This window comes from Idiotropiscis lumnitzeri, chromosome 10 (genome assembly GCF_059441095.1).
Source record: "Idiotropiscis lumnitzeri isolate Australia: NSW breed Sydney's pygmy pipehorse chromosome 10, RoL_Ilum_1.0, whole genome shotgun sequence".
Lineage (NCBI taxonomy): Eukaryota > Metazoa > Chordata > Actinopteri > Syngnathiformes > Syngnathidae > Idiotropiscis > Idiotropiscis lumnitzeri.
Window position 1 is genome coordinate 661,508 of NC_142400.1, and position 27,397 is coordinate 688,904.

Below are 27,397 nucleotides of genomic sequence, written 5' to 3' on the forward strand. Positions count from 1 at the left end.
GCTGTCAATCACGCCCGACATTAGCATGCGACGCCAGCCAGCCGAGACGGAGGCCTCATTTATTTGAAAGGACGCCGACGGCACGCGGGGATAAATTCAATCTGATTTGAATTTAGAGGAAAGAGTAAGAAAATCCAAAAGTGTGCTTTTCAATTTGTCTCGCGTGTGACGTGACGTGTCGGATGCGACATCACGTCACGCAGCAGAACACGGCCGGCGCCGTCGTGGTTTGCGCGTCCGCCTCGCCGTCCGCTTGTCTCGCGTTGGAATCTCGACTCCGACCTTCCCATGTGGTGTGGGAACCACTTTTTGTTTGTTCTTCTCTAGTTGGCTAATTTCAAGTCACTTTTTGTCCCGTCATCTTTTTTGGGGCTGGTATTTCTCCTCACGCTTGCGCGTAAAAACGTCTTTGCTTTGTTCGTTTGCCTTGACATTCACGTGCCGCCCACGTTCGCCACGGCCGCTACGTCGCTAGCGTGGTTTGCTCGTATTTGTGTATTTCTGTCGTTGTCTTTGTGTCGGACGCCAATCGCGACAGCAGCGTTTTCCTGGTTGGCGCAATGGGAAAACGGTTTTGAGTTTGGCTTGGTTGTCATGGTTACAGTGATAACAGCAACGAGAAAATAAAAAAAGGCTTCGTCGTTTCCTGACTCACATGGCGCTTATGGCAGCGTCTCCCCGTAAATCCGGCTTGATTTTTGCTGACTAAATTGCCTTCAAATTTGAACAATTTGTCATTTGATGCTGACGTTCAACCAAAAACGACGTTCAAAGTGAGTCGGCATTTGACAAAAAGAAAGAAATAACATCACGATGAACCAAATGTGCAAAGTTGTCTGCGTGCCGTGCGATCGGCCGGGCGACCCGTTCGGGTGTTTTGTTGCTAACGACGTCGTTACTCGAGACAAACTCATGAGATTTGTTTTCGTACAAGTAGAGCGACACACGAGAACGCAGACGGAAAAAACGCGTCCGCTGTTGAACAATATATGATGCAATTGTCATGTCCTGATTTTTATTTTGGAAGCTCCACCCGCTGCAATTCTGCCGCAGCAATTCCGTCAACGAGTGCTCACCAAACAAAATTCAACTTGACTCAATCGTCGGATGAAAAATGGTTTTCCAAAAGGAATGAAAATACCAAAATGAAGAAAATTAGTTTCTATAAAATGATACTCCAGTAAGATTTCAAAATAATTCAACAATTTGCCCTGCTAATCGTATGCTAGCATTAGCCTTAAGCTAGCAGACGAAAGGCTTGTTTTAAAAGTGTCATTCTCTTTGTTTGACGTTTAGTTTGACAGAAAACTTCAACTGTGAGTGGCAGTAAACTTTTTTTTCCGTCTCTCAAGCTTCGTCACAAAAATGCCTTTTTGGTGATTCGCGAGCAGGAAATGAGCGAACGATTGGGAAGGCGGCTGTGATGATTGTTTGAAGTTGTCACGTGACCGTCCGCGTTGCCCGTCACTCATTGGCCGATGCGGGACGCTTCCGGGGCAGCGTTGGCGTTTTAAGCGAGCGACGACGCGAGAAGGCTGACAAAGGCGGAAGAAAGCGAGGGCGATAAAGAATTGGGAAGGTGAACGTACAAAGGAGAGGGATGGAGGACTGTGAGGGACACATGAGAGAGTCCAAAAGGAAAGGAGTGCTGGCGGGGTGAGCTTCTGAAATTGAGCGCGTCCGCACGTTCAAAGACGGCGCGTGAGGGATTTGACAATAAGAAAGGAGAAAAAAAAAAACATCAGTGGCACTGAAACAACAAAAGCTGAAGAAAATCAGTAAGGAGGACGTTGGAAGTAGCCCATAAAAATGTTTATTTATTTATTTATTTATTTTTTGGGGTGGGCGCGAGGCCTCGACACGTCTAGGGGACACCGTCAAAGTCTTCAAATGGGAAGACGCTCGTGCCGCTTTATTTGAAATGTGACCTTTTCGCAGCGTTTTAGCAAAATTGGATGAGATGGATTTGGAGGAGAACTTTCCACCTCAAACGCAAACCTTTTCACGCCGCGTCTTCATTTTGCCAATTAGAAAGACGCAAAATGAATTTGCCCTTCGGCCATCGTAAAACTCGAATGGCGCTCAGGTTAATGTTTTAAGTTTTGTTTTAGCATCATTAAAGATTCGGCAAAGTGAATTTACAGATTTCTTTTGAAACTTTTACAAAAGTTTTCAACTGAAAAGACACCGAGTCACCTACTTTTTTTCTTCCGTCGAATAATCGTGCAATTGGATTTACAGTTTGTGCTTTGGGCAAACATTTTGCGTCGACGTATTTTTGTGCTTTTCCGACTTAGTCATCTTTTTTTTTTTTGCAGCGGAGTTTTGTCGGACGTGCCGATTAGCTTTCGTTAGCGTTGTTAGCTTCTCAAAGCGTTGCTCGGCTTGGTTGTCGATCTCAAATGTACACTGAAGAGCAAGTCAAAACAAACAAAAAAAAAAAACAATCATCCGTTCTTCGGCTTGGCTCTCGAAAATCTTGTAAATGGCGTCGCTCGTCTCTCAAGGCGGCACTTTAATTCCAATGATCCCGCCGACCGGTGTCCTTGCACAAACGAATGAACGATGTTGGACAGATTCCACCGTTCCATCTCGGCAACATGTCCGTCCGTCCGCTGTTTATTTATTGATTTATTTTTCGAAAGACTTGGGTTAGGTGAAGGGAGTTGGAGCATGCGTCAGATTCGCCACATAACATGAGGACAGCAAGCCCCCCCCCCCGTGAGAGGCAGCGCTCAGAAGTGGCCTTGCGGCGGCCCCCGCCGCTTCCAAACAGCATCATGAAGGAGCGTCGCAGTGTCGGCCGCCGGGATCCAATTCAAAGCGCCCCCGGCCGCAGAATGTGAGGCACGCAAAGAGCAAAAAGGAATGCGGATGCGCCTCCGGATTCTGCCGCCGTTGCCTCCGCACATTCCAGCCTTTGTCTTTTTTTTCTCTTTTTTTTCTTTTTCTCCTAGCCCCCCCCCCTGACATTTCTGTCTTCACGACCGCTTTCTACATTTGCATAAGTGAGCCGAGCGTCCCAAATTGTGCTCTCTCTTCCCTGCCGCGCTTTCTCCCTTTTAGTTAACAAGAGCCGAGAGTTCAAAGTGGAGCCCAAACGGCTTACATGTGTTTCGATTAAGAAGCTGGCACGCACTCGCCATTTTAATGGGCTTTCCCTGCTCTTAGTTTGCGCGGCGCTGGGAATTCGGAGGTAAAAGCCTCTTAATTGCTCCGGCTATGGCAGGAATGCGGTGGGTCGGACGGCGGGAATGCGGCGTGGCGCTCCGAGGCACATATGTGGCCGCAGATGCTCAAATGGCACACGGAGCCCAAAGAAAAGAACAGCAGAAGGTTGAAGGTCAAGTTGAAGCGGCGCAGCGCGTGGCGCCAATCAATTAGCACCTGCTGCGTTTAATGTGATCAAGATCGTTGCCTCTTGACGAACCGGCCTTGATTCGGCGGGAGGACGTCGTGCTTCGTTCTCGTTTTCTTATCGACATTCAAACAAAATGTTTGACGCGCTGCGACGTCTCTTCAAATGAATTGACAGACTGAAAAAAAAATTGCAAGTTAAAAACAAGCGAGAAAAAGAGCCAATGGGAGACTCGAGATTGATGGTTTTTTTTTTTTCAATGCAGCTCTCATATTGAAACTTTTATATATTATGACTTTATTTTGATAATTGTACAATTAGCGTCCGTGACAACCCAGTCGTGCGGTGGTGCGACAAGATGCAAAATGATTTTGTTCCGTGTCCTCATTTGAAAGGTTCACAAACTGAGGTCACTTTTCCCATTCAAATGAATGTAAATGCAAAGAATCGGTTCCACTCACCAAATTTATCATTTAAATATTTTTTCTGGTTTCAATCAATGTGTGGTTGACTATAAATGGAGTACAAAATAAACAAAATTCGTGAAAACTGCTCGCACAAATTTGATGTGCAGTTCCCCCCAAACTATAACCCCCCCCCCCCCCCCACACGCACACAATGTAAGCAGTGCTCCAATACAATCAATACTTTTGCCACATAATCTAAATTGTACTTACTGTGACAATTCTGTGAGCCCACACACACACACACACATCCCCTCGCAAGCCATAAAAGTTCTTGACGCCTCTGGGTTAGCCTTTCTCCTGTGTTCCACTCCCCCCTTGGAATGCTTCACCCTTCCAAAAGAACATTGGCTGCAAAAAAGATCCCAGCTCTGTAAAATTAGAAAATGGGAGGAGGAAGAAGAAGAAAATGTAACCAATGCGGTGGCATGTGAGCTAATGACAGGTTTGCGGAGGGAAGCGTGGGGGGGGGCGGGGGGCGGGGTTGGCGCGGGTGTGGGGTGCAATCGTCACCTTTTGTCCCACGTATGGCGGTTTGCGGTGTGCCCGTTGGATGGGCAGGCCTCCTTGTGGGTGCCCGCTTGAGGCTGGGCGGGCGGAGGTGTGTTGAGATCACCATGAACATATGAAAACACACACACACACACACACACACACACGCATAGCAAGTCATCCTATTATTATCATTATGCAAGTGAGAGTGCAAATGGTCCCCGTGAGCGGCAACAGATATGAAGGCATTTTTGATGAGACACGCACACACACACACACACACGCGCTCATGTTTCCCTTTGACCTCTGCTCTAAGGCGAGAAAGCGCTAGCACACAGGCCGCCGCGGGGGCCTAGCGCCAGCGTGTGTGCCCAGCTGCATGCCAACTGCGCCCGCGGGCAGCCCGGCCCCCACGCACCCAAGGGAGCGAACGGCCTCTATGTTCTCCATCTTTGCCGCCGCCCGACAAAAAAAAAAACACAACTCCCCTCAGCCCAGTTTCTACCGCTAGGCCCCCGTGTCCTCCCATCCCCGTTCTCCCGTCCATCTCGTTCCCTTCTCAGCCTGGCTGCAAGTCCTGGAGAGTGACTGACAGGCTGTGAATTGCTCTGCGGCGATACCCAGATAAAAGGAAAAGCACGCACACACACACACCCCACCGAGAATCACATCCACTGTCAAAGACACAAATCCTGCCATTCTCATATCAATACACACTTCAGCCAATGTGGAGTGACAATCTCTTTGTCCGCTCCCTCAACCCTGATGTCTGAGTGTTTGGTCACTCGCCGTAATGTTGCCGGGGTGTGTGCGTGTGTGTGAGAGCGAGAGAGTCTGACGCAGGCAGGCAGAGTGAGTGTGTGTGTTTGTGAGAGGGGGAGATATTGCGTCGCAGTGTGTGGTGTCAGGTCTGGCTGCGTGAGCTGACACTGATTATAGTCTTCACAGTTCGCTCCCATCACAGGCAAAGCATACAGACGAGGCCAAAGCCCGTTATTTAAAAAAAAAAAAAAAAAGTTGCAACGCCATTGCTTTGAAATGCCTTCAAAGAGCCGCACTGCTCGTTTGTCCGCTCGATGAACGTCTCTGAGATCGTCCGAGTCGGAATTGGACAAAACCAAATTTGGGGAAAATACAAACGACAAGAGTTCAAAGTGCTCTCATTTATGACCTCCGTGCACACGACGAGATCTCACATCAGCATGTCCCCCCAAAAAATCATCAAATCCTCTCTGCGTTGGCGTTTTGGATTTTTCTTCTCACGGGTACTTCAAAAGTCGTCAAAGATGACAGCAGCAACGTCGTCAAGTTTCATTTCAAAAGTCTTGAATTTTACCTGCGGAACTTTAATTTGGGGTGCACGCCAGGGTCCGACATTCCGGAAACTGCCCGGAGCGATTTTTGATTTTGGATGAGGAGATCAACACATTGTCGCTTTTCATCGCAAATATTTTGAGCTTCTTCCATCCATTAGGCCATTTGAGCGCACGGCTCTCATTTTCAAGAGGCAAAATATGAAATCATCATTTCCCCCCAAAAAAGAAAAAAAAAAAGCAGCTTCAACCTGTTCAAAGTTTACTGTCAAACAAAATAGGGAGCAAAAAGGAAAAAGACATTCCCATGCTAACAACTTTTTTTTTTTTAAACGGTTTGGAGCAAAAGATATTCAAACAACTCGTGTGGACAAACAAGAATCTTGGTGACGGGCAAATATTTTTTTATCCTGTACGAAAAACGATCAAGATTACAGAAACGTACTGAATAGGAATTCAAATTCTTTGTTGTCTGTGCCTGCATGACAGCGTTATACTGCCTCCTGGTGGCCAGAAGGAGCAACACAATGTCCTCGGGTGCCGCATTAAATCATGAGACACAAACCGTTAAATTCTTTATATTGTATTTAATTACTTGATTAGAGAGTGCAGTTTTTTTTCTGTCAAAACAAAAACACAAGACTTTGAGGTTGTTTTTTTGGGAGTTGCATTGATGGCATTTTCATTCCATTCAATGAGCAAAGATGATTTGAGAGACGAACGATTGTGTTTTTTTTAAAAAAAACAAACCAACTCTTTTGGTTTTCCTCCATGGCGTTGGTGGCGAACCACAGGTGTTGTATTGACACCAAACTTTGCGAACCACACGACGCTGCCGCTTTCTATGTCGAGACGCGTTCCTCTCGGCCGATTGTTCCAAATGATAGGCCGCGCTTTGGAGTGTATAATTATTCTAACAAGCCTTGTGTCTTCCGCAGCGCGCTGAGACTAACAAACGGTGACGTGCGATGGGCGCCGCGCTCACATTTCAGCGTCGGCGACGGCTTTGCGCGCTCGGTGCGCGGCCATGCGAGTAATGGCCGCATTTGATGAGCTGGAGTGGAAAAGCTGAGGTCGCGAGCGTTGGGGGGGGGCGGGCAGGTGAGGTAATGAGGACGGGAGACAGATTGAATGTGATTAGCACAAAGGAGGGAAGGGCGGCGGTCACCTCGTCATCTGCAGCCTCAGCGGGCGTTGGCGTGACGTGACGTGCCGCACGACGCCGCCAGCAATCCGCGCGCCTGATGTCAACCCGAGCGGCCTGACGAGAGCGAGGCGCTGCTCGCGAGCGCCTGATGCGACGCTCGATGAAAAGACAGCGAATTGGGAGCGCCGCGGCTCCGCCCACATTGGAAATGAAATCGGATATTTGTCCTTTGAGGGAAAGACAGGAAGAAATAAATAATTGGCCAGCCAAAGCTCAAAAGTCGCGCCGAGCTCGGACCTTCCGACGACCCGCGCGTCATGTGAGCGCGTTGTTCCGCTTGAACGCGGCGGCGTCCACACCAGCCAAACTTTTTCGAACCGTCTCGAGACCATTTTAGAGGCACCGCTTTTTTTTTTTTTTTTTTTCATGAAAATTGTGTCTTGAATGTTGAAGGATGCTGGTGATGAGCTCCTTTTTTTTCAGAATATTGATGATTTTAGAGCAAGACGAGAGGCTCTCTGCACGGCATATCAATAAAAGTGCAGCTTTCATTTGAAATTTCTTTGAAAGACGAAGATGAAGTGTCATCATCGCCGACTTAAAATAAGCGTGCGATTTTCCCACCGAGGTCTTGATTGCCTCCAGATGTCCGCCTTATTTTACCCGCTTGCGGCTTTTGTGGGCGGCAGCGGCGGTGAAAATACCGACATGCGGCACGTCGCGGCATGCGAGGAGCAGGTGTACGGCGGCGGCGCGGTGGCGCTTCCCGCTGTCGGGCCGCTTCCGTTGCTTAATGACTGCGCTGCAGCCCCGCCCTTTTTTTTTTTTTTAGCTTTTGAAATGCGGCCAGGCAGATGTTGAGGGACTCCACCTGTACGAGACGAGATGCCGCACACGCATACTGCGGGCATCCATTTTGAATGAGGGCTGTCGTTCTCGACATCCAATCGTCACGTCACGTCGCCTCCGATAACAATCGTATCGAAAATAATGCGAAAACAATCGGAACTGAAGAAGTGGAAAAAAAAAAACAAAAAATGAAAGAATTTATTTAACACGAAACCAACTTCCCCCCCCAGGTGCAATTTACCAAAATAAAAACAAATCATTTTAGCGTTTACAAATATTTGTCTAGAATTCTGTTGCCGGCGAAAATGGATCAATGAAGATAATTGCAATAAAAGTCAAAAGTTGCGACGAGCAAAATGTTGTAACTCATGACATTTTTTTTTTCGGGGATTTTCCAAAAGCGCCCAAAAAATCAAGCAAATATTAAGGAAGTGGTAAGAAAAAAAAGAAATGAGGTCATCGAGCGTGGCCTTTTGAGAGGATTTCTTTCAAAGCTTTCCATTGCTGATCGTCAACGTGGAAACGATTTTGCCAAAATGGACGTGTTGGTGCGGCCAAAGACAGATTTTGCCAAGTGACCAAAAGAGCCAGCCGCTCCCCCTTTTGGTCATATTTTCCCGAATGTAAAAGCGCACGCAAAGCTTTCCGATGGCGTTGTGTGCACGACGTCACGTGACAACGTGACATCTGGCATGTGCTCTTGGAGCGGACTTGCAGTTTCTCCCACTTGGGTGCGACGCGCCGTTGGATGTTGTGTGCCGGAGTCGGCCTGTCTGGCGGCTGCGGCCTTCCTGAATGGAGGTGCGCGGCGAGCCTCTACGAGAGACGCTCTTCCTTTCTCGCACGCCGCTGTCAGAAAGCATGGCGGCCTGATTAACGACAACGACCACAATCGCTCTTTATGCATTCTCTCTCTCTCTCGTCGGCTGGCCCGCTGCCAAGCCCGCCTCAGGGAAGGAGAGGTGTACTCCCGCTTCCGTGTCGACGTCGACGTCTCCGTGTGTGTGCGTGTGTGGAAGGTGAGCGATGTAATATGTTCTAATTATGTGTGTGCGCGCCACGCCGAGGAGAGAGGCATTCTGAAAAGTGCCAAAGATGCCGCAAACCAATTCGAGCGGCCGGAGGTCTTTGACACATTTGAAAAATGTGGACACTTTTTTTTTTTCAGCCTTCATCAGGCATGGAAGAGAAGTTTAAATGATCTGTCCATTTATATATATATATATATGCACCCATACAGTGTAGCACCACAATAATCAATTTTGTGGACTGCGGCTTTCTGAGCCCAGTTGTTCCGGCTCCGCAGTTTGAGAAGCACTCACTATTCGAGGTGACTTGTAAGTGTAATTGCGTCTGTGACAGAGCTCGTAATCGAATTTTCTTCGGTCTCCAATCAACGTACGTTGAGTGGATGTCGCGGCACTCTCTGGCGCCCCCTAGCGGCGATGCAGCCGACTCTCGCCCGTACCTCCAATTTTTGTCCAAAATGAAGCGGGTGACTTCAGGTGGCGCCATACCGTCGCCCTGAAAGTTGCGAACCGTTGTTGCTGTCTGACGTTGAGGCGCGTTCGCGTGCTGCGGGTGCGTGCTCGCTCGCAGCCATCTCCCCTCGCTCCTAACACAGAAAGGTTGCGAAGAGCCATCTTTCATCTCCTCTGCATCATCACAGCGCCTGCATTATTAATAGCCCTGATTACTGTAATCAAAAATTCTTATTTATTTGGAGGAAGAGGAGGGATGGAGGGAGGCGGCGGCGGCGGCGGCGGCGGCGGGCCTGCGCAGGCTTCTCTCTCCAGACGAAAAACCTTTTGGTCTCCTGCTTTAATTTTTCAGAAATGGAGATGCCGCAGTGCCCTATCTTCCCCGAGTTCAGAGCTAAGCTAGTTAGGCGCACATAAACATGCAAATACAGAAGCTCTGACATTCAAACTTTTTTTTTTCCCCCCCGCCGTCTTTGAGCTTCGCCTTGCCGACACTTGCGCACACGCACACGCGCGCGCACGTCCGCATGAAGATAACTGTCAATAATAGCGTCTTCAGCAAGACAATCATGCAGACCTTCAGAAGAAGCCGAGGCAGAAAGCGAAGCGTACGCGTCCTTGCCTTTCATCCGCCTTTCCTGCCTCTTCAATGAAATCTGCCTCCTATGGCCTTCCTCCTCCTCCTTTCCTCTCCCTCGCTTCCTTCCTTGCTTCCTCCTCTTAATCTCTCCTGGCGCCGCCATTTGCATGCAAATAGTCCATTAGCGGCTGTGGCGAGAGGCGACGCCGCCACCAGCTCGCCAGCAGGTAATCAAGGACAAAAGCGGCGACAGGAAAGGCGGGTGATGAAAAGAAAGATGGAGTGCCGGAGGAGTGTGGTGGGGGGGCGGCGACCTGAGATCACAGGTGAAATATGGCGGCGCGGCGAAGGGATGGGAAGGGTGAGCCGAGGCGAGGAGAGATGACGCGCGGAAGGCGGAGGCGATCTTTGGAATGCAAAAAGTTCAAATTGAGATTGGAATGAGTGAAGTGCGCCGGGGAGGAGGGAAAACTTCTTTGAGGCTCATCGCCGCGTCCGTCGGCGAGCTTTGGTCTGCATTTTTTTCCCTTTCAAGCGACAAAGTAGCTTGTCGTCGAGAAAAAGTCCATAAAAAGTTGTCAAGAACAGATTGAAAAAAAAAAAAAAAAAAAATGGATCTTTGACGTCTTTAGCCGTCATTGGTAGTAAATGAGTTAATGTTACCCAGTCGGCATCTACTCTAAAAAAAAAAAAAACAACAACAAAAAGCCACGGCGTGTGACTTTCGCCTTTTGTCCGCTCCCGTCTTGCTCTGTTTTGAATTCAATTGTTTCACTTGAGCAGCCTCCATTGTCTCTTTTTCAAAACATCCACTTTCCATGTTCAGCGTGCTCATCGTGCTTTCGCCGGAATCGAGGTCGAACGTTCAATTCGTCGGGATTTTGATTTTTGCCACAGTTGACCAGGCCGAATCAGGACATTTAAAAAGAAAAAAAAAAGCCACGCTTGGCAAGATGTGGAACATTTCAGCTCGCGAGCGTTTCAACGTGTGTGTTGTTGTAAAACTTTGCTGACAAGAAAGGCGGGAAAAAAAAAAATGCAACTCCGCATACAAGACGACATTTTAATTCGCAAATTCTCGTCTTCTTAATATACGGACGTCGTTTCCTCATGTTGCAATTTTGTCAGGTGAGGCGCAGTTGAAACACGCCAAATTTTCATTCATGACCCCCCCCCCCAATAAAATCAATCAATCAATAAGAAGTAAGAATGGTCCATCCTCACCTGGCATCGGCGTGCACCGATGCATGCACTCGTGAAAGAAGCGCATAAGCGTCAAAGGAAATGAGCCAAGCAGCCCCCCCCCCCACTGCAAAGTTCTTGATTGCGGCCCGTTTGATGTCCTAAACGCGGCGTGCTAAGATTTGCTCTGTGTTCCTCGCCGCGCCCGTTTGAAGCTTGCGCCCGCTTGAGCGCCGCCGCATTCGCCTCGTTCCACTCTTCCTTAAAAGGACAATTCTTCTTGTGGTGTTTTGGATTTGATTTGATTTCCTATTTTTGCATCCGTCGGAGGAGGGCGACAGGGCGCGTTGCCTCGCAGTCACACGCTTGCTCTGAACGAAGCCGAAAAGATGCAACTCCCGTTCGCTCCTGACTTGAGACAGCCGCTTTACTCCTTTTTTTTTTTTTGCCCTCCTCCCTGTCACAAGTATTACAGAAATTACACCTCCCGCAGATATCAGCAGCATGCACCTATTAAGGCTCATATATTACTGTCACGGGCGCCTCTCGTCTTCATAAGCTCGCGCTGTCACTGGTGCGAAAAGAAAAGCGTCTTTGGGGATACCAGGCGCCATAAAGATGTTTATTACCTCCACCAAGGAGCTTATTATTCGCTTGGCCGTGTCCTGATGTTCCCGCAACGGCCGGTGACGGCCATCAGGGATTGCGGGACACTTTTTTTTTTTTCGTCACGGCAACAACGCTCGCCGTCCGACCGAGAATCAAAATGGTTTGTTTGCGACTTGAAAATCATCCGTGCAAATCTAGAGAACCTTTTGTCTTTTCTTTCTTTTTTTTCTCATCAATAGTTTCCATGGCGACTTTTTTGTCATCACCTGATATTTTCCGTTCCGCCGTTTCCGTGCTCCTCCCAGACCAGCCGCGTGACACGCCGAAATCGACGTGAAGTCATCTCTTTGGCGACGTCTTTATGAACGCAACGCCATTCTGAGAATGACTTGAAAACAAGTTCTGCCGTCGCAAACTGAGAAGCGGCCATTTTCAAGCGCGCGTACGACCACGTCACTTCGTTTCCGGCACGACGGAGCATCGCGGACCGGTGGCGGCTGGCTTTTTACGTGACGCTCGTTCGGATTGACAAAAGAAACCAAAATCAAATTCCGTTCCGATTGAGTTGCGATGATGGAACATTTACGTCTCGTTTTATCATTCGGCTCCTTTCTAATCGCAAAACAGAGAAACGTTTTATTTGGGAAAAAGAAAAGCTCGATTGTTGATGAAAGTTTTGCAACGGAGCGCCAAGGTGGCGGTCCGCACGCTGAGCAGAATGGCTTGGTGAATTTCGATTAAGATGCGGAATGAAGGATTAGAAAAAGTTGCATTTGAGACCATGTCGGCAATCCTGCTTCAAGTTTGCTTTTTTTGTCCCGCGTCATTCTCGCAAATGAGCGAACAAAGAGAAAAGCCTCTCGCTTCAATTCTTTTTCACATTTTGAAAAATATTTTCTGCAATGGACGAAACAAAACGACAAAGTAAAAGGCACATAATTGAGACACTTCCCGTTGCTTTTCCGTCTCGGCGGTGCGACGACGTTGAAGAAAAACAAACAAAGATTTTGTCCTTTTGGTGAAATGGGAAAAAAAAAAAAAGAAAATCTCAGTAATTAATCGCTGTCAAATTTCATTCATTTTATTTTGCAAAGTCAGATCTTTTCAGAATAAATCAATATAGATCTTTTGATTTATTTTCTAAAAATGTAAATTTATTCACTTTGCTCAACTTGCCAATACTTTTATTTTTTTCTGTAAAAAGTACAACTTTATGCTGGTAATATTTTTCGTGACTACAACCGGATGACTTCTTTACCCGATTGGAAGATCGCGCGCTTCGTCGCGCCCCAATGTTGAGGTGTCGCGTCAAACCGGGTTTCGTCCGAACCACATCCGGATTGCATATTTGCATTTACGGAGGGAAAATCTCGTTTGGAATTTTGGCTGCAGATGAAAGCGCGCCGCCTTTTAACAATTAAGATCTTGATCCCGACGGAGTGTGAGGCGAGGTCACCGCTTCTCATCGCGCGCACGCACCAACACGCGTCATGCAAAGACCCGACGGTGGAGGACGCGCTGGCCTCGCCCGTCTTGGCCTGCGCCCAACCGTGCACTCCCCTTTTATGACCCGTTTTTTATGGTTTATTGAAAAAGTAACAGTCCCTTTATAGGTCATTAAAGTCCAAATAAAAGACAGCAGACGGACCGCGCCGGAGTGCGGCGCGAGCAGACGCCGGCCACGTTGACACGCGCACGCGCACAAGAGCTTCCGAGGCCGAGACTTTGTGACCTTATTTCCTTTTTACGTCGTCAGTCACGACGAGGCAGACGGAGAAAATCCGGCAAGGCGACGTTCACATCCCACGGGAAATTCTCAAATTCTTTTGCATTTGCAGATGCACGCCAATCGGCTTTTGCCAGGAAATAACGATGGGCCAGCAGTTAGCGCTTTACTTCTGATATTTGGCGTTTGAATTTCGGTTCTGGACTTTCTCAGTCATTCGTGGGCGGATGAAAGTCCGCAAAATGGCGAGCGTGTATTTTATGATTGGTCCATGTTGAAAACATTCCTAGCCAATGACATGCACGTGAGAGCCCGCTATTATTTTTTTGTCCACTTGGGGTCGCCACACTTGCGATTCTGAGACGTTGAACGTGTGCTCGCAACACGTCGAGCCTGTTGGGACTCAACGAACGCAAAGTTGTCTCAAGTGGCCGAAGCGTTCGCCGTCGCGCCGTCAGCGGAGGCCATCGCAGGAATGCTGACCAAAATATATTTGCTTGCCGTTTCATCCGTACGGCCATTTTGCCATCGCCGCATCATCTCATTCTTTTCTAGCCGATCCGGCTGTGGCGAAACGACAGGGCCGAGTAAGCGAGCCGTGTTTACTTTGCTGTTTCCCGCTCGCAATCAGCTCATCGCACTTCTCACTTTTCTCAATGATTCCAAACTTTGGACATTCTGTCTTTGTTGCCACATGAGCCTGGAAAAATCATTTCCGCCAAAGGCGTCGGTGTCGCCCGTAATCTTGTCGTGAAATAAGAAAAAGGATGAATATTCAAGCATGCTAATGATGAAATGTCTTTTAACGGCGCTCACGCGTTTGGCTGGACAACAAACAAGCCGCCGCCGCCGCCGCCGCCGCCGGACGAATGAATGAAATGAAGCTAATGCATGCACACGAACGCCTCGGCAGCTCTTTGGATGGTCGCACTTTGACCCTCGCGCGGCGGCAAAGTGGCCGTGATTAACGTGACAGTAATGGCCGGCGCGCAATTACGCAGCCTCGCGCCGCCGCGGCGACAGACGATGACACGCACGGATGACAACATGCGTGTTGTTGTTTCTGAAATTTGACATTATACTGAAAATAAGATTGCATTTTGAAAGAAGTGCTTGGTCATGCTTGTGTACGGATTTGCATGCTGGATGGAAAGAAATGGTGATCGTTGGCATGGAGAAAATGGATTTCATTTCGATATTGACAAATTTCAAAATGAAACCTTATTTTTGTTATTCTTGTTTATTTGGGATGAAAGCGTCCCGCCGCCTTGAGACGGCGACGATGAGATTTTGCCGATGATGTTGTTGCGCGTGAACGCGGCGTACAACAAGCGGCGGCGATCGCGTCCTCCCTCGCGCTCACGAGCGAGCGACGTTAACAATGGCGCCGAGCCGCTCCTGAAAACGGGCGGCAAGGCCAAGTGCGAGTTGTGCGTTTGCGTGCGGCTTCCCTTGCCACAAAATGTCAAGTGAGACGCGGCGTCCTTGGCGGCGCATTCGTGAAAGGACAGAAAGCTTTCGTGTTGTTCGTTCAGCTTGCACGAAGAGCGTGTAGCGGGAAACATTTGTGTGTGCGTGCGTACGGGTCGTCTTCAAACAGGGTGAGGTGACCTTTGCCCTCCACTTTTTGGAGTGCCAGAGCGGGGGCGCGGCCGGCGAGGCCTCCGTCTTATTAGCGATAATGAGCCGCAGCGAGACGCTCTGACAATTTACATCCGTAATCTGATCTTAGTTCCCGCAGATGCGTGTGTGAGTGGTTGCAGAGGTGCAAAAAATCTCCCTCACTTTTTGCGGATGGCGAGCTGGCAATTTTGCAGAGAAGCGCAAAAAAAAAGGTCAGTTTGCGTGGTTGTGGGCGTGTCCATTGGCGTCTCTTGAGTTGTGACTGAATTTGTGTGACTTGAAAAGGCGGAGCCCGCCCTGAGGAGGGACGTCCACGTCAACCAATCCGAGTGTCCGGTTGGTTGGCTGCTACGTGGCTAACGTGTTCGCCACGTAGCGTGTTGAAAGCGTGCAGGTTGTGTGCCGGCAGCGGATGGGATTTATTTTGCTTCTTTCTGCGGTGGACTTGATGAAATGAGCTCACGACAATGTTTGTAAGCGGTCAATATTCGTCGGGTTAAGGTCCAAATTCCGGTTCCGTTGGCACGCGTGACGAGACAAAGATACTCCGGCCTCCTGATTTTCGGACTCAATTAGACGTCTTTTGCGCTTGTGACGTCCTTCTATCCCTAAAATTTGTTATATTCACGTCAGCGCACAAAGAAAGTGGCGGTTTTGCCTTCTCTGCTTGTGCAAATTTTGTGCGGCAGTCGCTCCGACTTTTATGCGCGTGCACGTATACTCGAGTGAGATTTTGTCGTTTGCCGCCTCTTGATTTCATCCAGGCGTCCGAGTTGATGTGGTCAAGACGCGCGGTCGGCCGTTAACCGGCATTGCCGAGCTTCAACCGCTTTCACGCAAAAGTTTGCGATCGCGAGATGCTGTCAAATTGCGGCGTCATCGGACCGACGAATCGAGAGTCAAGGAAGACCTCGGAGCTCGTGCTCTCGTGAGCCCGTCCAAAGATTGGCTCGTGAGTGTGCGTTCTTTCTGCCCGCCGTTGAATTTCGGTTGACTCTTTCTCCTCCGTTTCCTCATCACGTGAACGTCAACTCCAGCTCCAAAAGTGGAGTTGTGTGTTGCTGCATTTTTTTTTTTTTTTCTCGCTCCCTCTCTGGATGTTGCGCATGGCGTCTCGTCGAACCGCCACACACTCTTTCTCACCAATTACCTGTCTGCATGGCTCCGTCTGTGTTGTGTGATTGAAAGAGGAACCCGAGGATGTGTGTGCGTGCGCGCGCGCATATGGCAGCTTGTGTGAGAGAATGTGTGTGTGTGTGTTTCGGCGTCTCATTCTTCTGTTTCCCCCCTCCGGATCTCATGTATAATTTATGGGCCTGGCTCATGAATATGCTAATGAGCCAACATGCAGGGAGAGGTGAGAGGGCTTCCCCTGTTCTATTCTTACATCCGTCTGATGAGAGAGCAAAAGAGAGAAGGATGGAGAGGAGGAAAGAGGATGAATAAATGGGGGGGGGCGCATGGTGGTGGTGGGGGGGGCGCGACGACAAAGGGCACGATGCTGGAAGGAGCGTGCGTGGAAAACGCATTTATATGAAATTCCCGCCGCTCACCAAATAAGCATGGCGGCAATATGGACGCCGGCGTTGTTGCTAGATATCGTGGCGGAGACAAATGAATCACCCATGCTGGGGGGGAGGCGGGGGGGGGCGAGATTGGAGGCGGCGGTGAGGAGGGAAAAAAAAAAAAAAACGTGAGATGAGACAAAAGAAAATAGTTGTTCTGTCGATATTTCAGTCACAGACAACCAAAACTATTCAATGCCTACTTTTTTTTTTTCAAGATTTTTTCAAATCTTTCAAGAGGTAAAAAAAAATACAAAATTTTCGGCGTTGACCAGTGTGAGTACTTTTTCGATTTTTGCTGTGAAGAAGGACTCATTGGAGCTGGAAAATAAATGGAAAAAAAGATGGCGACAAAAGCAGCGTGATCAGATAAGTTGCAGCGAGATTTAGCCAATAGCTAACAAACTAGCCATGAGAAGGAGGAAGTGAGGGCGAAACATCAAAAGCGTCGTCTTCAAAGTTGCGTAACATGAAAAAGCTCTTAAAGCACATCAAACCCTGACAGGCAGCTGCGGGAAGATCTCGCTCGCCTTTCTTCTTCTTCTTCGTCTATCTGCCGGGCCTCCGCCTCCGCCGCCGTCGCCGCCACCGCCGCCTCGCCTCGCCTCGCCTCGCCTCGCCTCGCCTCGCCCGCTTCCTTTTGTCTCGCCATCTCGCTCCCTCGCTCTCAGGATGGGAAATAGTGCATGACATGCTCACTGTGCATGCATGTGTGTGTGTGTGTGCGTGCGCGGTCCCGTGTGTAGTGAGGGCATTCCGGCCGACAGCTGATGATTCAGCATCTGTCGCCGTAGTTACGTAAGCGAAGCCGCACATGAGGCCCGAGCGGCTGACTTGCAGGATGAATGACCGAACGGCGAAACCACGCTTGACGGACACGCTAACGACCCGCCGACATGCAAATGAGCTCGGCGCCGCACCGTACTCGAGTACACCTGCGCATCCTAATGAGAGCCATTTCAAAGACTTCCTCTTCTTTTCTGTTACTTGCGCTCGTGATGAAGGAATAATTGCCCCGCTGGGATTCCAAAAGCGGGATTGGGATTCGACCAAAGATGGATGTCACATGGTTGAGTTGGAGCTCAGTCATTGCTTGAGTTTGCTGCCAATCACTCAGCAAACTCAAAGTCACGCAAGGAGATTGTGTATTCGGTCGTCGTCGACGGAAACGCCGAAAGGTTTTCCACTATTTAAGTTAAAAAAAGCTGTTCTGATCCACGGTTGTGTTTGTGAAGTCCGAAAATTGACAAACATTTAGTTTTCCAACGCAACAGCAGACGTCTGCAAATGTCTTATTTTGCTCCTACACAAAGCTTATCGGTCTGCTTTCATGGGGGGGGTCAAAGGTCAGCGACAATTTACTGTTTGGTTGAGAGGAGCGGAAATTCAGATTATTTGGACTATTTGAAGTTCAACGACGGCTCTTTGGCGATGAATCGATGAACAAATCGTCGCTCATTTTTTAGTCAACTAATTGCCGATTAATCGACTAATCTGTTGGATGAATCGACATTGTACGGTTGAACGTTTTTGTCCTCGAATATACGCTGTCTTTTTTTTTTCCAGTTTTCCAGGAAACTTTCGCTGATACCCGAGAGAGAAAAAAAAATCGTATTAAGCCGTCGAGAGAGCGCCAACGAGTTAGGCGGAGGGGCGGACCCGAGTTCATTACGCTCAACTCGGACAGCGAAAATGGAGAGTGACAAGAATAGCGCCGGTCGGCATGCAAATCGATGCAGTTAGCGAGCCGACCTGCTCCTTCTACACGTGCGATGGCGCGCGCGCACACACATATTGACAAAAAACACGGAAGTGAGTTCCCGGCTGAAGGTTGCGCTTGCCCGCGAGCACGCTCGAGCGCCGCTTTGGGCGCTTGGGAAGCAGAAGGAAAAAAAAAATAAAAATATCCGAGCGTGTGTGACCTTCAGAGTGTCGGCCTGACGGGGAGATGGACGGCGGAGTCCTGCGATGGACTCGAGGTCAGCCGCTGGAACGGCCAAAGATGCAATGTGCGAGGGAGGCGTGACACTTTGGACTGGACCATTTGAGGAGAAGTGAAATTCGAGAACGGAAGCGAGCGCGAGCGAGGTGTCGCCTCTCCTCACTGATCCCGAATGCCGACGGGGATTTGCATCCATTTTTAATCAAAGCAAATTAGATCCTAACCAAATGAAATTGCGCTTTCCCGCCGCCGCCCCCTTTCTCCGTCTGCCTCCGGTTCCATCCTCCCACCTTTTCTCCTCATCATTTAATTATAGACGCTAATAGGAAGACCAGTGCAGAAACTTTGCCAGCGTCAAGATAATTGACTGAATAAATGTACGGCGCTTAACACGCGTCGCCCGCCAACCGATGGAAGATGGATGCCGAAGCTGTTCGTAGCAATGGTGAAAACGGTCTAACGGCTTTAGAAACTCGACAAGCCATCATGATATTGCTAAAAAAAAAAAAAAAAGTTTCAGAACATGTCAATGCCCCGTAAATGAGATCGTCTTTCCCCTTTGAAATGAATGGAAAAGCCTTTCATCGGTTCAAGCCACGCCCCCCTGTGCTAAATTTTGAAACTTCAAAATTTCCAAACTTGCAGTAATGGCGGAAATAAATACAATGTAAAGAACACGAACCGATCAGCCGCAACATTCCATATATTCTTTATTCTCCAAAACCAGCCCGGACACATTTCATAACATGTTAGCATTAGCATCAATGCTAACAATCTCACGACTACTTACGACGACTTGAAATTCCGACGACAGCGCTCGTCTTTCTAACGAAGCCCCGACTTAGTTTTTTTGGCGAGCCGCGTCAAGTTGAAGTTTGCGCGTCGTTGAGCGCCTAACGCGCTGTCACCAGCTAATCCGGGAGCGCCGCGATGGGCATGATGGCATCCTCCTCTCCTCCTCCCGCATCCTGTATGTGAATGTGTCATGGAGGAGACATCAGGAGGCGGCCTGCTGATTTATTCATGATATGACTTTTAATATCATTTACTGGGACATGGAAGTCTGCATCTTAAATAGGCCTGCAGGCACCTTTGGGTGGCGGCGTGCGGCACACGCATCCATTTTGGGGGAGAGTGAGGAGACGTGTGTGCGTGCGTGTGTCTTTTCACCATTTAATATATTTTGGATTTTGCTTTGCCTAATGTGTGACGAGCTTTACGCGGTGATTGCGCAATATAAAAAAAAATCACACTCCATAATTTTGTCTTTTATCAACGCATCGTGACGTCATTAAATGGAGTGAAAAAGATTTCCAAAGTTTTTGCGTCAATGGATTGTTGCTCTTTGTCGTGTGCAGAAATGATTGCGGTTCTTCGAGGCATCTCAACTCAGTACGGCATTCGTATGATTTGTTGCGCACGGAAGATAAAGAAGATCGAGCCGTGAGTGGTGTTATATTTTCTGTCTACATGTACGGCGCCAGGCAAAAGTTTGGGAAAAACGTCAAATTCATTGGGCAGTTTTTTGTTATTTCAAAAAAAATTCTCCAGATTTGTAGATTACGATTGAAGTCATTGTCATCGTAAAGAAATGATTGAAGGAATTATTTGGTAAAGGCCAAAAATGGTTTTGTTTTGTGCGATGAAAGACGCTCGTTGACGTGGCCAAAGCGCGTTTGGAGAAGACGAAGCCAGTAAACCTTTAAAGTCGCCGCCGCTCCGAGACATTTTCGAGCTCCATCAGGAACCGAGTTGAGGTTTTTTTTTTCCCCTTTCCGGGCTCGTGCGGGTTCTGCGCTCAAAGATGAGTCTCAACTCTGGAGGCGATGAACTCTCATTTCCACAGTAAAGGATCACACGGCAGCACGACTGGGGGCGCCTTGGAAATTAAATGAATACCCCCCCCCCCCCCCACCAAAATGGAGCTGAACGCTTAAATGTGCGATTAGTTGGCCGTTTAGTTCTCTTAATGTCTCGGAAGTTGTCAGAACATGCGCACATGACTCGAGGCTGTATCGCAAAAGCTGCTCGGCGCATTTCACATTTGGCAACTTTATGAAGGCGTTTTTGCGTTTTGGAGCCTGCAGCTATTTGTTAGCATGCTAAAGGCGGGCGAGGAGGCCTCGCGTTCAAAGAGGAGCCAACAAATTGGCTTGAAGGTCATATTAGTGTTTGCGACGACGTGACGCCAACCGAGAAGGTTTGGAAAATGCAATGTGAGCAAATGGAACGGCTTCAGTGGCCTCTTTTGGGATTTGGGCCCGAAACGCGCTGGAATCGTTTGGAAAAAAACACCACGGGCCGCGTTGACTCGCTGAGCAAAGGTGGCGGGGTCATTTCAAGGTCATTAAAGAACCCAAATACATTAAAAAAAAAACTCAATCTCCTTTTGACATTTAGAAAACAAACTTAAAGTAAGTAAAACACGGCTCAACACAATTGAAGAATTTATTTATTTATTTTTTTTCAATCAGAGACGCAAGCAATTTATTTTTTTGGTACTGCTTCCGAATCTGTCCTCATTTTCTCCTTGAGCACATCCGGTCTTCATTAGAATAATAATGACACTATCGTAACAATAATTCAAGGTAATATTTACAGTGGCAACATGCTTAGCACCTCAAAGTGCAAAGTTTCAAGTTTGCGTGCGAGGCTTTTTTCCAGTTACTTCGCTTTCCTCCCATATCGCCCCCCCCCCCAAAAAAAACAAAAACAAAAACAAAAAGCATGGTAGGTTGATTGAACACTGAATTGTTTCCAGGTTGTGTTTGGATGGTTGCTCATAAAATCCTTATTGCGTAAGCTTTTAGAGGTCAAACAAAAAAAAATGAAAATGTCTCCAAAAAGTCCACAATTTTATTTTAATTTTATTTTTTAAGTCAATTTCAAAAACAAAAACATGTTTTGCGACACGTCAAGTGATGGCTGATTAAAATTTGCCGATTGCCAATTTAATGATGGTGAAAATGTTTTTCATTTACGACTCGGTCAAGTCATATGAAACCTTTAAAGCTTTCGGGACTCATTTGAAATGTCTTTCATTTGTGCAGAAGAAGGAAGGGTCAACAATCTTTTGGGAATTGATTTTTTTTTTTATTACACTTATCATTTTTAATCTTATGAATGGGATTACAAAATTTATTGAGCTGTCTCTGTCTGTCTAAGTCAAATGTTGCGCAATATTAGCGCGAGTGGAATGGTGACCCGAGTAACCTTCAAAAAACCCAAAAAACAAACAAAAAAAAATGCCGACTGAGGCGGGCGAGCGGGGGCCAACTGCGACTAAAAGTAGCGCACATTCTCGGTGTGATGTGCAACAGTTGCAGAAAACTTCCAACAAATCTCTCAGAGTTTCGGGAAACAAGAATGGAGGCGGTCCACTGGGAAACATGAACTGCGTGCTCAAGTGCGTGCGTGATCGTGCGCGTGTGCGTGTGAGTGTGTGCGTGAGTTGTCTGACGGGCGAAGGCGTTGCTGCCTGCCTGCCTGCCTGCAGGTCCAACATGCCCGCGAGTCAGCCATCAAACTTTCACGTGGGCACATCAATAATTCAGCACGCGGCGTTGTGCAAGTGCAGGCGTGCCACTGGAGGCTGACGACCAAGTTGGGGGGGCGAGGGGGGAGGGGGGGGGGGGGGCATGGTAGGGCTGAAGCCGAGGGACGGGCGGCAGACACGTCACGTCTTTGTGCTAATTGTTCTCCCTTCTTCTTCTTCCCTCCTCGTGCGTGTCCAATTAGAATGTTGGCCACATTTCAACTCGGTCAAAAAAAAAAAAAAAAAAACTCATACGTCGCGTTTCATGTCGCATAAAAGTGGCAGGATCGGCCTCACAAAATGGACGACCCCGCTTACATGCCGTCAATCGGACTTTTTGATTTTTTTGTCTTGAACGTGCGGCGCAAAATTGAGACGAGCGCTGTTCGGCTTCGGCCCAATCGGCGCCATTTTGTCTGCATTTTTGTTGTACTTGATACGAACGATTCCAAAAGGTCAATCGCGTGTTTACCTCGTCTTATTGCACCAAGTTGGTTGCGCTATTAGAAAGTGGAGACGTTCACGTGCAAGCTTTTAAATGCGTTCTCTTGGCTGCCCCGATTCTTGTCATTTTTTATTGATTAATTTTTCTGTCCAATCAGATTTCAGCATCTATCTTGTTGTTGCCATGCCAGTCTAATCTGCCATGGACCTTCACAATCAGTCAAGAAGCTTGAGCTACGCTAAAAAAAAGTTTTGGTCTAATTTATTTCAGCAAGTGGTTGCGCAAAAAAAAAAAAAAAGTTAACTAGATCCATAAGATTTTATTTTGTGCCCCCACATGATGAAAAATCCATTGAGTAAATTCAGCACACATTTTCTTTCATCAGTGTAACTTATATATATTTATGAAAGCGATCACTTTTCACTTTTAGACTGAACAAAACTTGTCACAACCAGGCCATCTGCACACGTTTTCTTTGTGATGAATTTTATTCACCAAATTGTCAAATTGTCGCTGTATAGCGCCAACTAGTGACAAAGCGGATTTACTCAATGTTCAATTTTTTTTTTTTACCTTAAGTATCGGTGGCTGGTATCGACAGCCTCCGTAACTACCCGATACTTTAAAATGAACTCTGTAAAAGCTCCAGAATGTCCGTGTTCGGAAAAAAGAGAAACTGAGTTTTTTTTTTATTTTATTTTTTTTTCAGCTGATAGAGCAGAAACACACGTGCTGTGCGGGTCAACGTGTGTTCTCACACGCCGACATGGACTTGACGTTGGCGTGCGAGCCCGCCGACGAAGACGACTGACAGACGCGGCAAAGTGCTGAGGGGGTGAGGGTGGTGCGCGTGTGCGCGTGTGTGCGTGTGTGTGCGTGTGTGTGTGTGTGTGTGTGGGGCGCTGGTGTCAACCTTCCTTCAGGGAATTCTCATGAGACGGACAGACGGGAACGTCCTGGATGGGGACGGGTGCGTCGCCACAACGTCGAAAGCGAGCAGGAGATTTGACCATTTTACTGACTGGAAGACCTCCGCCAAGGCCGAGCAATCCCAATTTGAAATCAGCATTTGAAGGGAACGATGATTATGAGCCTTTCTTGCTGATCGATTTCAAGATTTTAAAATTTAAAACAAAAACACACAGACCATCGTGAAAACAGTCTTTTAAAATAGTGTGATTATTTAATAGTGTGTTTGACACTTGGCCAAAAATGATCATTAAAAAATATATATATCTCAAATAATTAAACAAAAGTCAAATTTACAAATTATTTTTGAAATTTATGTCAAGTACGTTTCATTTTTTTAAACGTTACATGATTAAAATGTGAATAAAGTTCAAATATTTAATGCTAATAATCATTAAAATGCATTTATGAAAAAAAGAGTAATTCATACAATGGTAAATAATTGTGAAAATGTTTGTTGTTTTTTGAATACGCAATTAAAAATTCTTAAAACGTACTGACGTTAAATTTCTGTTAGCGTTGAAAATGTTAAAAATATTCCATGTAACAATGGAAATTTAAATAATTTGTTTATTTTTAGTTTATCATTTGAAGTAGGCCTGCACGATATTGGACAAACGTGTGATCTGCGATTTGGATGTTGACCACAGCGATAGGAATATTATTGCGATATTTATCACCAGCTGAAATAAATCACACATTTATTATCAAATGAAAGAAGTACATGTTTTTTTTCTGCAACAAAATTAGCAAGCTCAAAGTCTTCTCGGCTAATTGTAATTTTTTTTTCTAAATTATTTTTTATTTTGCAGATTTTGTGTTTATCTGTGTTATTATAAAATTAAATAATGAGGTCATCAAATTAAATATGATCAAACTGTTTATTGACATTCAAAAGAAATTCTTCAATCGTTTGACACAAATCTGGCATCTGCACTCGGGATCCCTTCCGTCTTCCCGTCGGTCACGTGACCTTGCCGAAGCACGGCGGCTGACCTTGGCGGGCGGGTCGAGCGTGATCTGGTTGGGGGGGGCCGGCGGGTGATGCGACGCGACGCGGCGTCTGCGTGTACGTTGCCTCATCGCGCCAACGTGACAAATCTCAAGCAAGACGTTTTTCGCACCGTCGCCCACTTCAGAAGAAGCGAGGTCACGCCGGGGTCACGTCCGAGGTCGCCGTCACGCAACACAGGAAAGCTTTGCTTTTCCCACCAACGTAGGACAGCAAAAAAAGAAAGAAAAATCAAAAAGTATGTCCCGCTGCTCAGCAAAATGGAAGCTTTTGCGTTTGCAAAACGATGGCGTGCGTCTGGCCGCTCGCTCGTTCGATGGCGCTCGAAGTGCAGCCGCCCGCTTAACGAGGCCTCGTCCGACGCCAAAGCCACAAAGGAGGCGAGAAAAGTGGACCTCTCATTGGTAGGGCAACACGCTTGGGGTTGCTCTCACATTTCACGCCCAAAAACGTTTGGCAATGAATTGGATGAACTTTAGAGAAGAAAACACTTGAAATCAAATGCAACACAAACAATTCAAAAGTTTGTCAACAAGGATTGCGTGCTTTCATTTAACGGACATTGTGCTGCTCCTTTTGTTGTGCACAACCTGGCCACCAGGGGGGAGTATCATTCAAATTGATTAGATATTAGAACAGCAAGGAAACAAATATTTTGCACAGCATAAAAAATATGTGCGTACACACACACACACACACATCAGAGAGAGATAATGACGTCCCATGTACTTGAAACCAAATCATGTATTTGTACATTTCAATATATATAAAAAAAAATCCCTCCGTAGTTCTTTCTTAAGATGTCAGATGTGACTTTTCTATTTTTTTGAAAGAGCCACTTAAGGAAATGTTGTGAGTGCAAATGAAAGGAATGAATGAGCGAAGCTAAAGTGGTCTTTGAACAGCAAAGTGAAAAGATGGGAGTGAAATGCACGCACGCACATCAGCCGGACTTTGCGCCGCGCCGCGATTGCCGGTCGTGGCGGTTAAAGGTGAAACCCAAAGGCCCAACGTAATCGGTTCCCCGGAGGCGAGTCACAATGCACAAGTTGGCCTTGCGCTGCTGCCGTGCGCTTTCGCCGTTCCAATCCTCCATCACTTTTGCAACAGCTGCCGGCGACCTCGGAGATTCCTCGCTTCCTTTGTGCGAGCGTCCTTCGTCGCCGTGCTTCGCTCTCACGACGAGCACAATTGCACAAATGCAAGTTCAACCTGCTTTATTGCGGGGGGGGTCGCGTTCCAAAAACAACTTGGCGTTCCGAAGAAGCCACGAGACAGAAACGCCACATAAATGCAGGAGACCCCCAAAATGTTTGGTTTTTTTTGTTCAAACATTTGCAAGCTATTTTCAGCACTTTAGATTGGTCAATAATTTGTCAAAATAAAATAACACTCACATGTGCGAACTCGCTAAGGGTAAACGTTTGGGAAAAATGATGAAAAAGCGCCTTGCTAAATATGGTCACTTTAAAAAAAAAAAAAAAAACAAACAACCAAAACAACATGGTCGTTTCTTCATCAAAGCAAAAGCGCTAGATGTGGTTTTAAAAAGAAAAAAAAAACAGAAAAGCACCCGTTATGTTCACGAACAAGGATCGAAATGTTAAGAACTTTTACCAGGTTGACAAACTCTAAATCCCACCCCCAAAAAAACGAAACATGGTCCTTCCTTTCAAAACAATTTTAAAAAGCGCCTTATCGTGCAAGCAGACCAGTTCTGAAGCACACAAAATAAAAAGAATTCAGACCCCCCCCCCACCCCTGCTGATTCTTTTAAGGAAAACTGAATTTTTAACGATTTTTTTTTTTTTTAAATCAGTGGTGAAGTTGAGATTTCTTTGGTCTTTTATTTTCAAATGCCGCATGAGATTTTAACGAAAGTATTTTTGTTGGATACCTGACATGGCCGATTGTGGTCGAGTGCGGTCGAGTGCGAGGCGTTTCGGCGCCGCCGAGATCCGAGATCAGTCTGCCGTCGCGCCTGCTGTGAGCCGAAGCTGAGGAGTGAGAAATTAATTAAGAGTGAAACAGCAGCAGGAGGCAAAGATGGCGGGGGAGGAAAGGAAACGAGAGCCTTACAAAGGGGGGGCCAAAACGCCTGCGGTAGCCAAAGGGGGGGGGGGGGAGAGGAAGGGGGGGGTCTTCTCCTGAAGGATCAAGACAATTATTGCTATTATCATTGTCTAATGTGCGTCTCTCTCTCCTCACTTGACTCGGCCTTTGATTGTCGCCCCCTTCTGGTCCCTTGTTTGTGCCCCCCCCCCCCCCAATTCCCGCACCACCCACTCCTCCTTTACCCCCCCAGAGCAAGGACGCGCCGTTTGCCGGTGGCAGCCGCAGAAGAGGCCCTAATGAGATGTCTATCGCCTACGTCTAGACTGGACTGCAACACACATGCACGTGCACATGCACACGTACACACACACACACACATTGAGCCCAGGAGCACCAGTGCACCAGCAGGCAATGTATTACACACTGTACTCTGTGCACAGCCCAGGGAATAGTAAGTGAGTCCGTGTGTGTGTGTGTGTGTGTGTGTGCGTGTGTGTGTGCGTGTGTGTGTGCGTGCGTGTGTGTGTGTGCAACATGACCAGCATGTCTGGGAGGCAGAGGAGCTGCACTTGGCAATGGATTTGGGCTTTTTTTTTTTTGCATGCTTGTTTGTGCGCATATGTCGACAGTGTGTGTTGGAAATGGCGCGATTGGGAGGCGGGCCGCCGGGTCGGCATCGCGACATCGTGATGGATGCCCTGGCACGCACCCCTCATCCTCCCTCATCCCACATCTCTGATTGCCTATTGCCCGAAAAAAAAGGGGGCCGGCGAATGCCCTCCAAATGCGACCATCCTTGTTGTCAAAGCCAAGCCTGCAGCAACTTCCTGCTAGGCAAACCCACGGTGGAGATCAACCACAGGGACCGGCGCCGGGGGGGTCGTGGTGACTGTCGAGTCCTCTCCACTGGCAAAGACGTTTCTTTCACACATTTGGGACTTTTTTTTTTGTTTTTTGTGAGGGGGGACTTTTACGGACTGTAAGCCTCACCAATCTGAGGTTTTGATATCAGCTCCAGCCTTTTTGTGGATTTGGTGGAGCTTTTTCCCC

The 27,397-nt window shown here is 47.5% G+C and overlaps 1 protein-coding gene across 3 annotated transcripts in view; it reads left to right on the forward strand.

The window, feature by feature from the left end:
• LOC148328426 (uncharacterized) overlaps window positions 1-26,725 on the forward strand; it is a 60,936-nt gene extending 34,211 nt beyond the window's left edge. The window contains exons 3-4 of one of the 3 annotated variants that reach the window (XR_015845665.1): window positions 23,021-23,146; window positions 26,598-26,655. Coding sequence is in view for 2 of the 3 variants with exons in the window: in XM_088307458.1 (XP_088163584.1) it covers window positions 23,021-23,122 (102 nt within the window). In the remaining variant the exon portion in view is untranslated. Of the gene's footprint in view, window positions 1-23,020; window positions 23,552-26,597 lie in introns of those variants that run through there. The other 2 variants (XM_088307459.1, XM_088307458.1) reach the window with 2 other exon arrangements.
• Window positions 26,726-27,397: the final 672 nt, after the last annotated feature.